The following is a 13,308-nucleotide window of genomic DNA, read 5'->3' on the forward strand; positions in this document are numbered from 1 at the left end:
ATTTGATTGTACCGATAGAGGATACTTCTTATTGTATTTCCTCTTTACTATAATGAAATGGTCTAAGAGTTTTCCTTTAAAAAAAAAATGAATATTGGGTTGCTAGATTCCACCACAGACAATATTTTGGAGACCATTTTCGAAGAAGTCGCACAATCTTCTAATCATAGCCTCCGAGGTTGTCAAGAAAACCTTACTCGATGGAATGCACAAAGCTAACAGTATAGTGTCTAAATTTCGAAAGACATAATATGTAGATCCTATAAACAATATAAATAAAATGCTTAATAAATATTGACATAGGCTTTAGAATTCGGACAAAAGCTTTAGGGAATCTTTGCTGTCGCAAACAATAAGTTGCAGGTTTTGGTGCCCATATATTGTCCAAACTTGACGCCAAACTCTAATTTAGGATACTTTACAATACCAACTGTGTAGTCAGTCAAACTGAAATAATCAATAAAGTAATAAATGGGAAATTGAATATGTTACGTTAGCAACTATATAATCTAGGAAATGAGTGCTGTAGGAGTTACACTGCAAACGTATAACCGGGATAGTTCAGATAATACTTTGCAGATCAGCTGCAAACCAACGTCTATGTGAGCTCCTGCTATAAATGTCTTCAGAATCAAGTGAAGGGTTAATCTTCTGCACTTGTAATCAATGCCGGCTTGCCAAGTTTCTGCTTTTAAGCACAAGATGCCAGTCAGCAAGAACTGAATTGTATTAATAAACATCAAGCAGATTATGAAATACAGGACTGAAACTTTATATCTTGTATTCATGCCTTTTTTTCTTCCAGCAAAAAAAATTTCTTAAAACGTTAGACAATAATTCTTATTATACATTACATAATAAGAATTTAATTTCAAATTGATTCATTCAAAACATCAAGGAACGAGAGTAATTGCTTTTTCTTTCACCTTTTTTGATAATTGATTATAAATAAATTTTTATAAACTCTAAATGAAATTCAGTAGAATCAGTGCACTGATAAATATGTATGTGCGTGAATGCACAGGTGCAATTCAACGATTAAATGATAACCAGGAGATATATTCTCGACGAAGTGATAATGTGATAAGAGAACACATAGATGCTTTTGTAAGTTATGACGACAAAAGCAGGTATAAAGATTAAAATCGCCACATTTCATACCCTGCAAAGCTGCAATTCAGAGGAACTCCCTACTAGTTATTGACGCCAATAAACCAATTCAAGAAGATACCAATTGTAACTCGGTACATGAGTATTTTTCAAATTACCCCCACAAATACCAATCATCTTAGTAACAGCCTTCTTGACTATAATGATCTGTGCATTATTTGTCTGCTATAAAGCATCTCAGGGGGAAATATATAGCAGCCAAACAGAATAAAATAGAGCTGCCATCAATTGGTGAATGTATTTTGAACCATCTAGCTTTTCATGAGATCATAAAGTAGTCCAAGTAGTGAAGTACAAGATGAAGATGGTGATTGTTACATAAATTCGAAGAATTAAATCATTACATCATCATGGAGTGTCCAGACACTTCTGACAAACACCCAAATGTACTAGGAAAAACTATATATCAATTAATAATGGCTTGACATCAAAACTAGCATGAGTGGAACACAAATTCTACAACCCATGAAAATGCAATCCTCACACATTAAAAAAGAAGAAAACAAACTAGATGACTTAACAGCCAAAAGAAAACCCCAACTTTCAGATATAAGCCTCCAGATACAGTCCTCATATGCTGATCAAATCATATTTCTACCAACTTCTTTGGAAGTTTAGGACTTCTTACCTCATTTAATGCAGAATGGGTTTGTTGTTCGAGCTCATATATTTGTTGCACTGTCATCCCATACCACTCATCGATCCAACTAAAGCAATTACGGTGACTTTCCAAAAATAGCGCCTTTTCACCCTACCAAAAGCAGGAAAAATTATCAATATGGTTTTTCATTTTTGGAGGCAAGGAAAAGCTTAATGAATTCTATTTATCTTATTTATAATGAAAAAGTTAGAGCATGTAAACTACGCCAAAAACAAATATACAAATTATAGAACATACAGCTAACCAGTAAAGTTAATGGTACTTTAAGCAAGTCAGTAAAAGTAAGTCCAAGGATTTCTTTATCTTTCCATGTACTATACTTCTTTACCAACAGCATCTATTCAGAAAGGTCTCTACATTGTCGAAGTCAGCCAACTATGTTGACATTATCCATTCAGATACAATGTTTTGGTTATGGCTACACTACTAGTTCTTAATTCCTATTTTTCTGGTCCTGTTGGCCAGTGGTCTTATGCTGTAAGGGGGAGTAACGCCTTATTAAATGATTTGAGCTCAAAATGATCATCTTATGCCGTAACATGTAGTACAAAATGTACAACCTGATTGAGAAGGGATAAGTCGATCGTGTGTTATGCAGGATGCCAAGGAACATTGTATGTAACTGTGTATGGATTGTGAATGGAAAATTGGTATTCTTATGGATGAATTTAACGGAAATGAATACTAATGAAATGTTGTGGTCAGTTATGTTATATGCAATGGCATACGGAGATGGATAAAGCATTAAAACTGGTATTTACACGCATACTTGTGTTGCTGTACTACATAACTTTTGATTGAAGATACACTCATACATGTTGGCTTTGGCTAACCACTCACTTGATTACATACTAGCACTGGTTAACTTGCTAGTCAATTGTCAAACTCACCTCTTTTTTATGTCAATTGATGCCTTGGATATACTGTGACGGGCCACTTAATGGTCACAGATGGAAAGATAACCACCAGGACTTTGGCAATCATTCACCCGCGACTTGGTAATGAACCTTAGAGTGACATATTGGGTGATTGTTTTCTCTAATGTTTTCACCTGTTAATTTGTATCTACCCCCACTAGCACCTGTCCACCTTAACGAGCCATTGCCTAAACACATGTACTGATCCCTCCACCAGCAGGAGATAATCCAGTAACCCCTCTTAAGGATGGGGACATTTGTAGTACAAATGACTAGGCCAGCTACGGTAACAACTGGCAGTCTACAAACAGTTGAAGGTTGACTAGTATTTTGTTAAAAGTGTAGTGTGGTATCTATGGTATGAACTCTCCGAGGTTAATAACCTACCTATGAAAAGGTATGTATATTTTGGACAACTAGCCTTGGAAGACTGCTATGTTCTGTAATACATTATCAGGTATATTTCCCACTGATATATTATTACTTTTTTATTGGAAGATTAATTCTAAAAAAAATGGACCAAGTAAATGAATCCATAAAAGAATAATTAGACTTACAATGGAGTCTAACTGGTTTGGTCCCAAGTTTAGGACCAAAATTAAGATATGTGCTACTTTCCACTTTGTGCACGGTGGCTCCGGGTCTTGACCTAGTCAGGGTCAACTGGGGTCGTGACATTACGTGTAAAACAAAGACATGACCTTCCAGTTTCAGCTCAAAAACCTTAGATTCTACAAAGAATTGATTCAATACCCCCATGCTCTCCTAAAACACCAAAGACTCAATAGTGAGAAAAGAGGAATGTAGTTGTGAACTCAATAATTCATCCCATGAATTACTAAAAACCTAGGTTTTAAGCAATCAAAAAATTGAAATCGGGTAAGGACTGAATCAATGGATTGGGCGATTCAACAAATTGAATAGGGTGATTCATGAAAATTTTGAATTAGTTATTTCAAAGTTGATAAAAAGTATTCAAACCCATATATAATGCAATTCAAGCATTTTATATCACATACAAAAGAGTATAAAATATAAATTCATTGACTAGTTTCAATAAATATGGAATTTATGTATTTAACCTTAATTGTCCACATTTTTTTGCCTCATATATGAAGAAGAAAGCACATGGCAAATGTAGTATTTTAAGCACAACCACAAATTTAATATAAAAAACTAACAAAGCCGCTTCTAAGTAGTCCGTCCGTTTTTTAAGGAATAACAACCCTCCAATAGTTGGGCGCCACCTCATAAATCACACCATAACGGGGCTAGACTCATACGCACGGGATAGAATTGCAAAACACTAACTGAGATACAAACCATTCATTTGTTGCCCCCAAGAAATCAAATCTTGGGTGAACTGAACGTTGATTTTCCTCCTCCAATCTCGTTCCTTTGGTCTCCAACAATGCCTCTCATTTTCCTTCCACCCTCCTTACCTAATGTTCGCTCTTTGCAAGTGGGGCGCCACTCTCTCCAGTGAAGTTTGATCGAGAAATTTTGTGCCCATGTCACTCTACAACTTTGCTTAGAATTTTAGGGAAAAGAAAAATAATAAAGAAGCCTCTGAGGTTGATTGAAATTATGGTTCCCAAAAACTTTCTCATGCTTAAGGCTCGTTTCGATTTGGCTTTATAAATGATTCTGCGTTCGGGAACACGATTTGGGTTATGGGTTCTGTATGGTTTTTTGTCTGCAACTACATGCTCTTTGTTTTTGGATTACTTCTTAGATTCATATTCAGGTACGTTTTTCGCTTTCATTCTTGTGTGTTGGATAGTTTCTTTTTCATGCTTTTGATCATTAGTTAAGAAATGGGAGTTTTTCTTTCCTTTCTCAGATCTCAGGCAAATGATTCGGAAAACTTTCAACAGAATGATCAAAATGGTTCAAGTGATTCTCATATTGATGGATTCAGAGAAGAAGAGACAGGTTTTAGCTTACAGATAAGTAAAAGTGGTGACAAAAACAATGGTCTGGGTAGAGCTCCGTCGGGGGGTCGAGTTGCCGATGGGATGAGTGTGGGGGTCGAGATCCTTTGGGAATGGGATGGAGTGGAAGACGAAGAAGTGAGGCACGGGAGGGCTGTATGGGGTCTCATCGGGTGTAGGCAAATGCAGACTAAGTATAATAAAATGCATTCATGGCGTCCAACTATTGGAGGGCTGTTTATTGAAGAGGAGCAGATGGACCAGGCTGCAGGTATTCTCAAATACTAATTCATCTCCTATTTTTGCTCAACTAAATAAAATAAAGAACTACATTTTCATCTTTCAATTTTTCTGTGATTCTTATTGAATACAATGATGAAAAAGTTAATATATGTTTAGTTCTATTATATTTTTGTACAAGAAATAAAATAAAAAATAAATAAATAAATATTAAAAAAAAACTCAGTTTTTAGACAACATAAAAATAAATAAAGTTTAGAATCGGTCTGAATTGATCGATTGAAGCGGTTTAGTGAACGATTCAAACATTTCACTAAAATTGGTTCGGTTTCTTACAGATTCAATTTGAATCGAACCGTTTTTTCGAGCCTTGGTTTTAAGTAGTGTGTGCGTGTGTGTAGAGAGAGAGAGAGAAAGATCACTGCTGCTCTAGCTTTTTTCCACTGATTTTGAAGACAGAAGAATTGGTCATGCACACAAAAGCAAATTGAGCATATACAAATTGATCCATGATCATAAGTTATAATCAACTTTTTTTCTAGAAGTAAAGATATCATGTTTCTTTTCATAAAAAAGTGCCAGGGGCAGAACCCAAATACATTTGGGTATGCATAGAGACCTACTTTAGGAAATGGTAGGATAGCAATGGGTAATGAAATCTACAAGAGAGAAAAAAAGGAGTATTGTTATGAACTATAGTCCATTCATACAAAGACATAAGCATGAAAGTGTTTAACTATGCTAGTGTTCTCTCACGTTCTTCAAAGTTTCGTGCATTACGCTCATTCCAGTACTCCATTTTAAGCACAAAGGAGCCATTCTTCTGATGTCTATGTCCATATTTCCACTTAGGGTTAGCTCCACCACATAGAGCGGCTTCAGCCATTCTATCCTAAGAAGTTGGGAGACCGATGCCCACAAGGCCCTTTCCACTTCACGTAGCAACAGGTGGTCAATGGTTTCTTCGCAGTTCTTGCACATGCAACACCAATATCTAAAACCACTGTCCATATAAAGAAAGCCACTCTAGAGAGTGCCTTGTTTGGCCGTATACTTTTTCCAGGGAAAGAAGCGTACAGCCACAAGATGTAGAATGCTATAAAATGATTTTGAATCCACCCCATTTTGTTCTCACGTCCCTTAGCTAATATAGTACCTTGAGGAGTGAAGTGAGGACTCCGCATCCCAATCCTGCACTAATCTATTGAAGGATATGCTCCTCTAAGGACAGCCATTCATAATCTAGAGAAATTCATGCATTGAAGCCTCCCTGTAAGAAGAGATACTAAACAGTCCAGGGTATATTTCTTTCAAGACTTGATCTCAGCACCACATACACTGCCAAAACCTAATGCTACTCCAAAGGACCCATTAACTGAGTTAGTACACCATCCAAACCCACAACCTCCCATACTTTGCTTCCACAACAAGTTGTCACAGAGCTTCTCTCTCCGTTGCATCGTGCCAAAACCATTTGCCTAGCATTTTCCAATTAAAAACAAGCAGGTTTTTTACACCAAAACTACCAGAAGAGACCAGAGCACTTAATATTGACCAGTTGACTAGATTATATTTACCCACACCTTCCAAGCCACCCATAGGAATTCCTTTCGAATATTCTCAATGCATTTTACCCCACCTACAGGGGAAAAGGAAAGAAGAACAGAACATTGGTTGGTAAGTTAGATAGAGTACTCTTGATCGAGGTCATCTGGCCCCCTTTTGGCGGATATAGACATTTCCAGCCAGTCAGCCGCCTTTCCATTTTCTCAATAATGCCATCTCATAGTGATTTACCTTGTACGATGCCTTTCTATGGAAAATGACACCACCCTACATCCAAGGATAGTAGCTAATGACCCATATCTTCCATATCACCAGCCGAAAATGATTCTGATTTAGCCAAGTTAACTTTCAACCCTAATACAGACTCAAAGCATAAGAACGAGTATTGTAAGCAGTGAAATTGCTCTAGGTCATTCTTACAGAATATCAGAGTATCCTCCGCAAAACGAAGGTGAGCCACAATCTGCTTGTTCATGCTCCTTTGACCCACTGAAAAGCGATAGGAGTCCCCTATCCACAGTTACACATATCATTATGCTCAGAACTTCCTTGACCACTACAAAGGTCAGAGGGGATAAGGGCCACCTACGCAGACCGCAAAAATAGCTAATGAAGCCCAATAGTGTACTATTAATCAAGACACAGAAACACAAAGTAGAGAAACACACATCTTCTCAGCAAGTAAATAAAAAGTCTCAATCAACATGGTCAGAGGCCATTTTTAAATCCAGCTTACATAACACAATTGGGATCCCTGGACGAATTCTACTAGCTAGACATTCATTGCTAATTAGAACCTGATTTAAATCTGTCTCCCCCTGATGAAGGCATTCTGGGCCCTGGGTATTACCCTATCCAATGCCACTTTCATCCTGATAGCTAAGGATTCGTTTGGATTCGTAAGTGATCTCAGCTCATCTCAACTCATCTCAGCTCATCTCAACTCATCTCACTACTATTCAGCAACTTTAACTCATAAATCTCACTACTATTCACAACTCATCTCATTACTATTTACAATCCATCTCAGCTCATCTCAGCTCATCTCAAATCATCTTCGAATCCAAACGTCTCCTAAGACTTTAGAGATAATCTTGTAAACACCTCCACAAGACTAATGGTATGAAAATCCTTTTATCTCCACAATCCCAACTTTTTTTAGGAATGGTTGCCATAAAGGTGGCATTAAGGCTTCATGTGAATTTCCCCTGATAGAGAAATTCCTGGAACACACTCATTAATGTTGACTAAATAATTTGTGTTGAAAGTAATATATATTAAGAATGTTTGATACAAAAAAGGCATTACCGCTATTAGAGCTTGTTCAAGTCGGGATCCAAAACCCCAGTATGGTGCATCGATTGTTACCAATTTGTATGCTGTCATAACAGGATTACACCTATTCTGCAAAAGAATTTCATGGCTAAATCACAACGTTTTTTTTTTCCACAAGGATTTATGAAACATGGAAATCAGAAAGCACAACATGATTGTTACAAGATATTTGATCCATAAAATTGAGAAAGAGAGGGTGGGGGGAGGGAGGAGGAGGAGGAGTGGGGCTTTTCATGGAAGGTGAAAGCTACAAGACAAATGGAAAATTCCCACAAAAGCCATCAAAGGGTGAGAGAGCTAACAAGCGAACAAGAAACTAAGAAAAGATATAACAATAGAAGAAATGCCAGTGAAATTCCTTGCTAGTGGCATCTGTAACATATAAAGGAAATTCCAACCTGCCACCCCTCCAAAAGTGGACCACGGCCGGTTCTTTCTGATTTGAATTCAGAGAAGTCCACATCATTATTTCCAACTAGATAACTCCAATAATTGCCTTCAGAAGAAGCTATATCAATGTATTCCACTTCCCTGACTGCCAGTTGTTCTTCACTTAGACCATGAACCTACAGCTACACAGTGAGAAATGCCAAAAAAGCAAACAACAGAGGTAGAAAAAATGCAAATATATATTTGATAAAACGTTGGAGACATAGTTTTTAAATGCCAATTATATTGTGGATCGATTTACCATGTTTTTGTAATTTACATGACAAAAAGACACGAACATGCAATCAAATTTCTAAAAAAAATACACACGTAGGTATAAAATACACTTTTTTTTTTTTTTTCTATATGACCTTGGTAAATAATCAAGTAATGAGATATTTATCATCACTTAGGCAGTAACATTTAAGGAATATGGCTAAATAAATAAAAACAAGATATATTTGAAATATCAAAAATTTCATAAATTATCACACAATTTCAATTAAAAAACTAGCCGGTAAGGAATTCACACTTCACATTTAAATGGATCGCACCCAAAAGTGACAACACATGATATAGAACACGAATAATCGTCTTTTTTTTTATAGGTGAAACACAAATAATCTTCTTGTTTACCATCTTCGTCATCTTTTAAACTAGAATAGGCTACCTAGATACAAGGACACACCAAAAATAGTCATCTAATAAAATCTAACAATCACAAACTAAAAATAAATGTTCCAATAAGAATTCTCCACAATATCCTAAATACAAAGGACAAAAATAAATAATAGTTAAAGAGTTTTGAAAAATAACTTTCTTTAAGAGGACTTCTTCTTCTATATCTAAGAATAAAAGCAAAGCTATGGTAGAAAAAAATTTCCAATGACGAAAGCAACAAAAAGTTAAAAGGGAAGGGAAGAGAAGAAAAAAAGAGAGCTCTTAGATAGCTTTTTTCCCTTAAAACTTGGGTAAGCCATTAAAGATGATTGGGAACACAAGCAAAGAAAGATTACATCTTTACGCATGGATAAGCAAAAAGCCATATCATGTGATGTAGTGATTCTTCAATTTGAAACAATTTGCACGATACACCTCACTGTATCCTACCATTCAAGAGCCTCTTAAATATACCCAAAAGATTCAGAAATTTTACAAATGCTTCGCTTTGAATCAGACAATACATGATACAATTTCTTAAGATTGTAAAAACTATGGTTACAGGCATTCAATTGCTAAAGAATAGATATAGATATGGAGTGGCCAAAGAAACCAACAAAATGAAAACATAAAATAATATGCAAAAACATATATGATGACAATTCAAAGGTATGCAACTGCTAGTGTCTTACCAAAAAATGCTAGGGTCTGGATAAAGCTATAACTTTGAGTAAATAGGGTCAAAGAGAAAGAGAAACTTCCAAAAGAAACTTACATTTTCTGACTGCCCTTTGTCAGGCCTATTAACAGTTTCAAGGGTTAACTGAAACCTGGGAAAATATGGGCACTGCAGAAATGCAAAACCGATAAGCATGCTCTTCAGTGTTAACACAACTTGCCCACAAACATTTATTGAATGTGAAAATTAATTCAAGAAGTTGTTACCTTCATCACTGCGTAATGTGGCATCCATATGAAAATCACAACCAAAAAAAGCATATTAATGCAAGTTCTAAAAGAAACATGTTACACAAGGTACCATGATGAAGTGGCAAACCTGATTTGCATTTTGGGAATGCATTCCAGGCTTCCTCTTTTATGATGAGAGCATCCGATGGTGCAAAAGTAGTAAGCCAAGAAGGAACTTTGCTGCAACAAGAATTACACGAGTATGAGAATTTAAAAATTCTAACAAGATATTCCAAGAAAAACGAAAAGGAAGTACCAAAAAAAAAAAAAGAATCCACAAAAAATTTGCAGATGTAGCAGATCTTACAAATTCATGATAGTAATTATAAAAATTATAATTAAAGTTATCGTTTGATAGTATTAATACTTGTGCTCGTCAAATTTGCACAAGCATATAAGGATACAATTCAATAGATTATCTCAAGTGCCACATGCAGCGGTCATAATCTTATTAGATGCATAAGGGCAAACACCCTGTCAAAGATGACACTATTAGTGCCCTACAAAAAATTTCAGGTCACTCGTAACTCGGCTCATGAAATGCAATTAAAATAGTCCAACTTTCTCAGTTGATGAGGCAATAAAACAGTTCAGATTTTACAGACACACTAACTAACTCAATGATAAAGGGCCTTAAAGAACAGACACACAACTGTCAAATGCAAACTCACAATTCAATAACAACAATTTCTACCACACTTTAAAACTCATTGCCTGTCCAATTACCTTTGAAGGCGATAAATTTTGTTAGTGTATCGACCCTTCCCAAGCACATTATCTTCAAAGGATCTGTTCTCTATGACTTCTATCCCTTCATCGCCGGTTGTGTGCTGTTGTGACATCTTCATGACCATGTACATATATGCCACATGATACTGCATTGTAGACATACAATTAGAGACAAACTCAAAATTGACTAAAATAGGTTAGTTTCAATGGGTACTTAATAATTACACATTTTGTCAATCACGGAAGTCTTAAGCATTTTTTCTTGGTTTACCTCTTCCAATGACATGGGCATAACGATCCGGCTTTGCAGAAGTACCCCGATTCAAAGGTAATAGGTTAAGGTTTCAAACAGAACAGATGACTAATTTTTTGTAATAAGTATTGGATAACAAAAAAAAACTGGAAATAGCTATCTTTCATTGACCCCAAGAAGCATAAGCTGGATCGAACTGCTTAAAACTAGCACAAAACAAACACTAAGTGAACCGATATCTTAGTAGTAAACACAACATTGTAGACTAAATGAAGTTAAAATGATTTGAAACTGAGAGCTAAATAAAATGAATATAAGGAACAATAGTCAGGTAAAACGAATATATATCTGGAAACAATATTGCAAGACTCGGAATTTGGGGATAACCCAAGCCATACAGTAATAACAAAAATAAAAATAAAAAATAAAAAACATTAGGACGTGTTGGGCCTCACTAATTATATTGAAGTCAAACAATACCAAGAAATCTCAAAAACTAGAGATTGAGAATTTAATCTGAATGGATAAAAAAAGTCTCATCTTGAATGTTCAGTTTGGTTAGTGAGACAAAGAACTACCGAGTTCTCGTAATCGTACCTAGTAAAACACAAACGCCACCATACCAAAACACGAAAGCAACAAACTTGCTCAAAATTGAACCAAAGAGAAACAAAAAGGATACAACTCCTTGATTTGAACCATTTCTCAAAAATGAGACCAAGAAAATGAGCTCCGGCTTCAAATGCAAACAAGAGTTCGGAGAGACGAAGGAGGGGAAAGGTATAGTCTATAGACAGGGATATAAAAAGGATGCTCCAGCACCAGGCAGCGAAGAAATCACAGAGGAATATGCTTTTGAGAACGCGTATAATGTAAAGCGCGCCTAAATAATGGATGTAACTTGCGTTAGCGTAAACGCTAAGTCGTCAGCAAGTCCACGACGGATTCGTTTGTACTGTTTCTGATGTCAACTCCAAAGTTCCAAACCCCTTTCTTCCAAACTTTTTTTTTTTTTTTTGCAAAAATAAAATGCTACAGTTTTAAAGATGAAATCCAGTTTTGAAAACACATTTTAAAAAGAACATATAAATGTGTTTTAAATTATATATTTCTATTCAAATAATTTTAAATTCATATCTATATAAATATTTATGTATCGGACAAAGATGACGGCTTGAATGGGGTTAAAGTAGGGTTGGAATTGACTTTTCCTAACCAGTTTCAAAGAGGGTCCAACCAACCTGGCCATCAACGTCTGGCATCTATTTGCATGTGAAAACGTAGACATTAGTAGGGGTGAAAACCGACTGTATCGGCGCGGTTTTGGGGTAAAACCGACGCCGACCGATAGTTTATTTTTGGGGGAGGAAATCGGCCAAAACCGATCGATGGGGAGAAAAACACCGGCCGTCTCGACATCGGCAATTCTCTGGCGGTTCACAGTCGGTTCATCGGCGAGTTTCGTCTGAGAGAGTAGAGAGAGAGAGAGTGTCGCAGAGGAGAGAGAGCGGGGATGAAAACGGCGATGCGTCACTGGGAAGAAGACGCCCGAGGAAGAAGACGACCTAATTTCAAAACGACGCCGTTTGGTCTAAACCAAACAGCGTCGTTCTACTTAATTTTTTTTTAATACGTTAAGAATAAAACAATGCCGTTTAGTTTAATACCAAACGGCGTCGTTTCAGTTATGTTAAAACACAACTGCAGACTTAAAACGACGCCGTTCCACTTAAACTTAAGTGGAACGGCGTCGTTTTGAATACAGAATATATAAAAAAATAATAAAATTTCTTTAATCGGCCGGTTCAGCGGTTTGAACCAGGTTCGAACCGACGCCGAACCGGCCGATATCGGTTTATACTATTTTCTGCCGCACGCCGACCGGTTCTTCACTGGTTTCGGCCGGTTCCGAGCTCCGACGGCCGGTCTGAGTCGGTCTAGGTCGGTTTATCGATTTTTTGTACAGCCCTAGACATTAGACATGTTGCGTCGTCAAATCTGACTTTCTTAAAAGTCCATTACAATTGAAGATTAAGGTTACGTTTTAGATGTTATATTGAATTGAATTAAAATTAAAATTAAAAATTAAATGAATTATTATTTTTTAATATTATTATTATTTTAAAATTTGAAAAAATTAAACTATTTATTATATTTTGTATTAAAATTTAAAAAATTTATAATAATTAGATAAAATGAATTGAGATGAATATCCAAACTGACTCTAATACTAATAATAGTAATAACACTTTATATTTAAATTCTATAATATATTGGAAAATCCAACTCTATCAAGAATATCTAACGAGAGTGGTACCGATTGTACTTTTTTTTTTTTTTTTAATAGTTAAGAAAGTATTTTTTTTTAATGACTTTGTAAATTTTTGTCTTTTTTTAAAATGTTTAAGGTGTTTAAAAAAATATTTGAAAAAAAAATTACATGAT

At 35.8% G+C, this 13,308-nt stretch overlaps 1 protein-coding gene across 1 annotated transcript; it reads right to left on the reverse strand.

Moving 5' to 3' along the window:
• Positions 1-312: 312 nt before the first annotated feature.
• On the reverse strand, positions 313-11,747 carry LOC108989649 (phosphatidylinositol transfer protein 2-like). The gene is made up of 10 exons (XM_018963333.2): positions 11,546-11,747; positions 10,882-10,912; positions 10,608-10,756; positions 9,970-10,061; positions 9,858-9,865; positions 9,688-9,759; positions 8,222-8,389; positions 7,797-7,892; positions 1,799-1,921; positions 313-685 (listed from the first exon to the last, which is right to left on the reverse strand). Exons 1-10 carry the CDS (start codon positions 11,563-11,565, stop codon positions 644-646), a joined length of 801 nt encoding a protein of 266 aa, XP_018818878.1. The 5' UTR covers positions 11,566-11,747; the 3' UTR covers positions 313-643.
• Between the last annotated feature and the right edge of the window lie 1,561 nt (positions 11,748-13,308).

The sequence above is a fragment of the Juglans regia genome, chromosome 14, assembly GCF_001411555.2.
Source record: "Juglans regia cultivar Chandler chromosome 14, Walnut 2.0, whole genome shotgun sequence".
NCBI classification, from domain to species: Eukaryota; Viridiplantae; Streptophyta; class Magnoliopsida; order Fagales; family Juglandaceae; genus Juglans; species Juglans regia.

Bases quoted from the DNA above. Each gene is read 5' to 3' on its own strand.
- LOC108989649 (XM_018963333.2), bottom strand. From the start codon at position 11,565: ATGGTTCAAATCAAGGAGTT. The intron at 10,757-10,881 runs GTAAACCAAGAA...TCTACAATGCAG, and splicing joins TGCCCATGTCATTGGAAGAG to TATCATGTGGCATATATGTA. The intron at 7,893-8,221 runs GTTGGAATTTCC...ATTCTTTTGCAG, and splicing joins CACTTTTGGAGGGGTGGCAG to AATAGGTGTAATCCTGTTAT.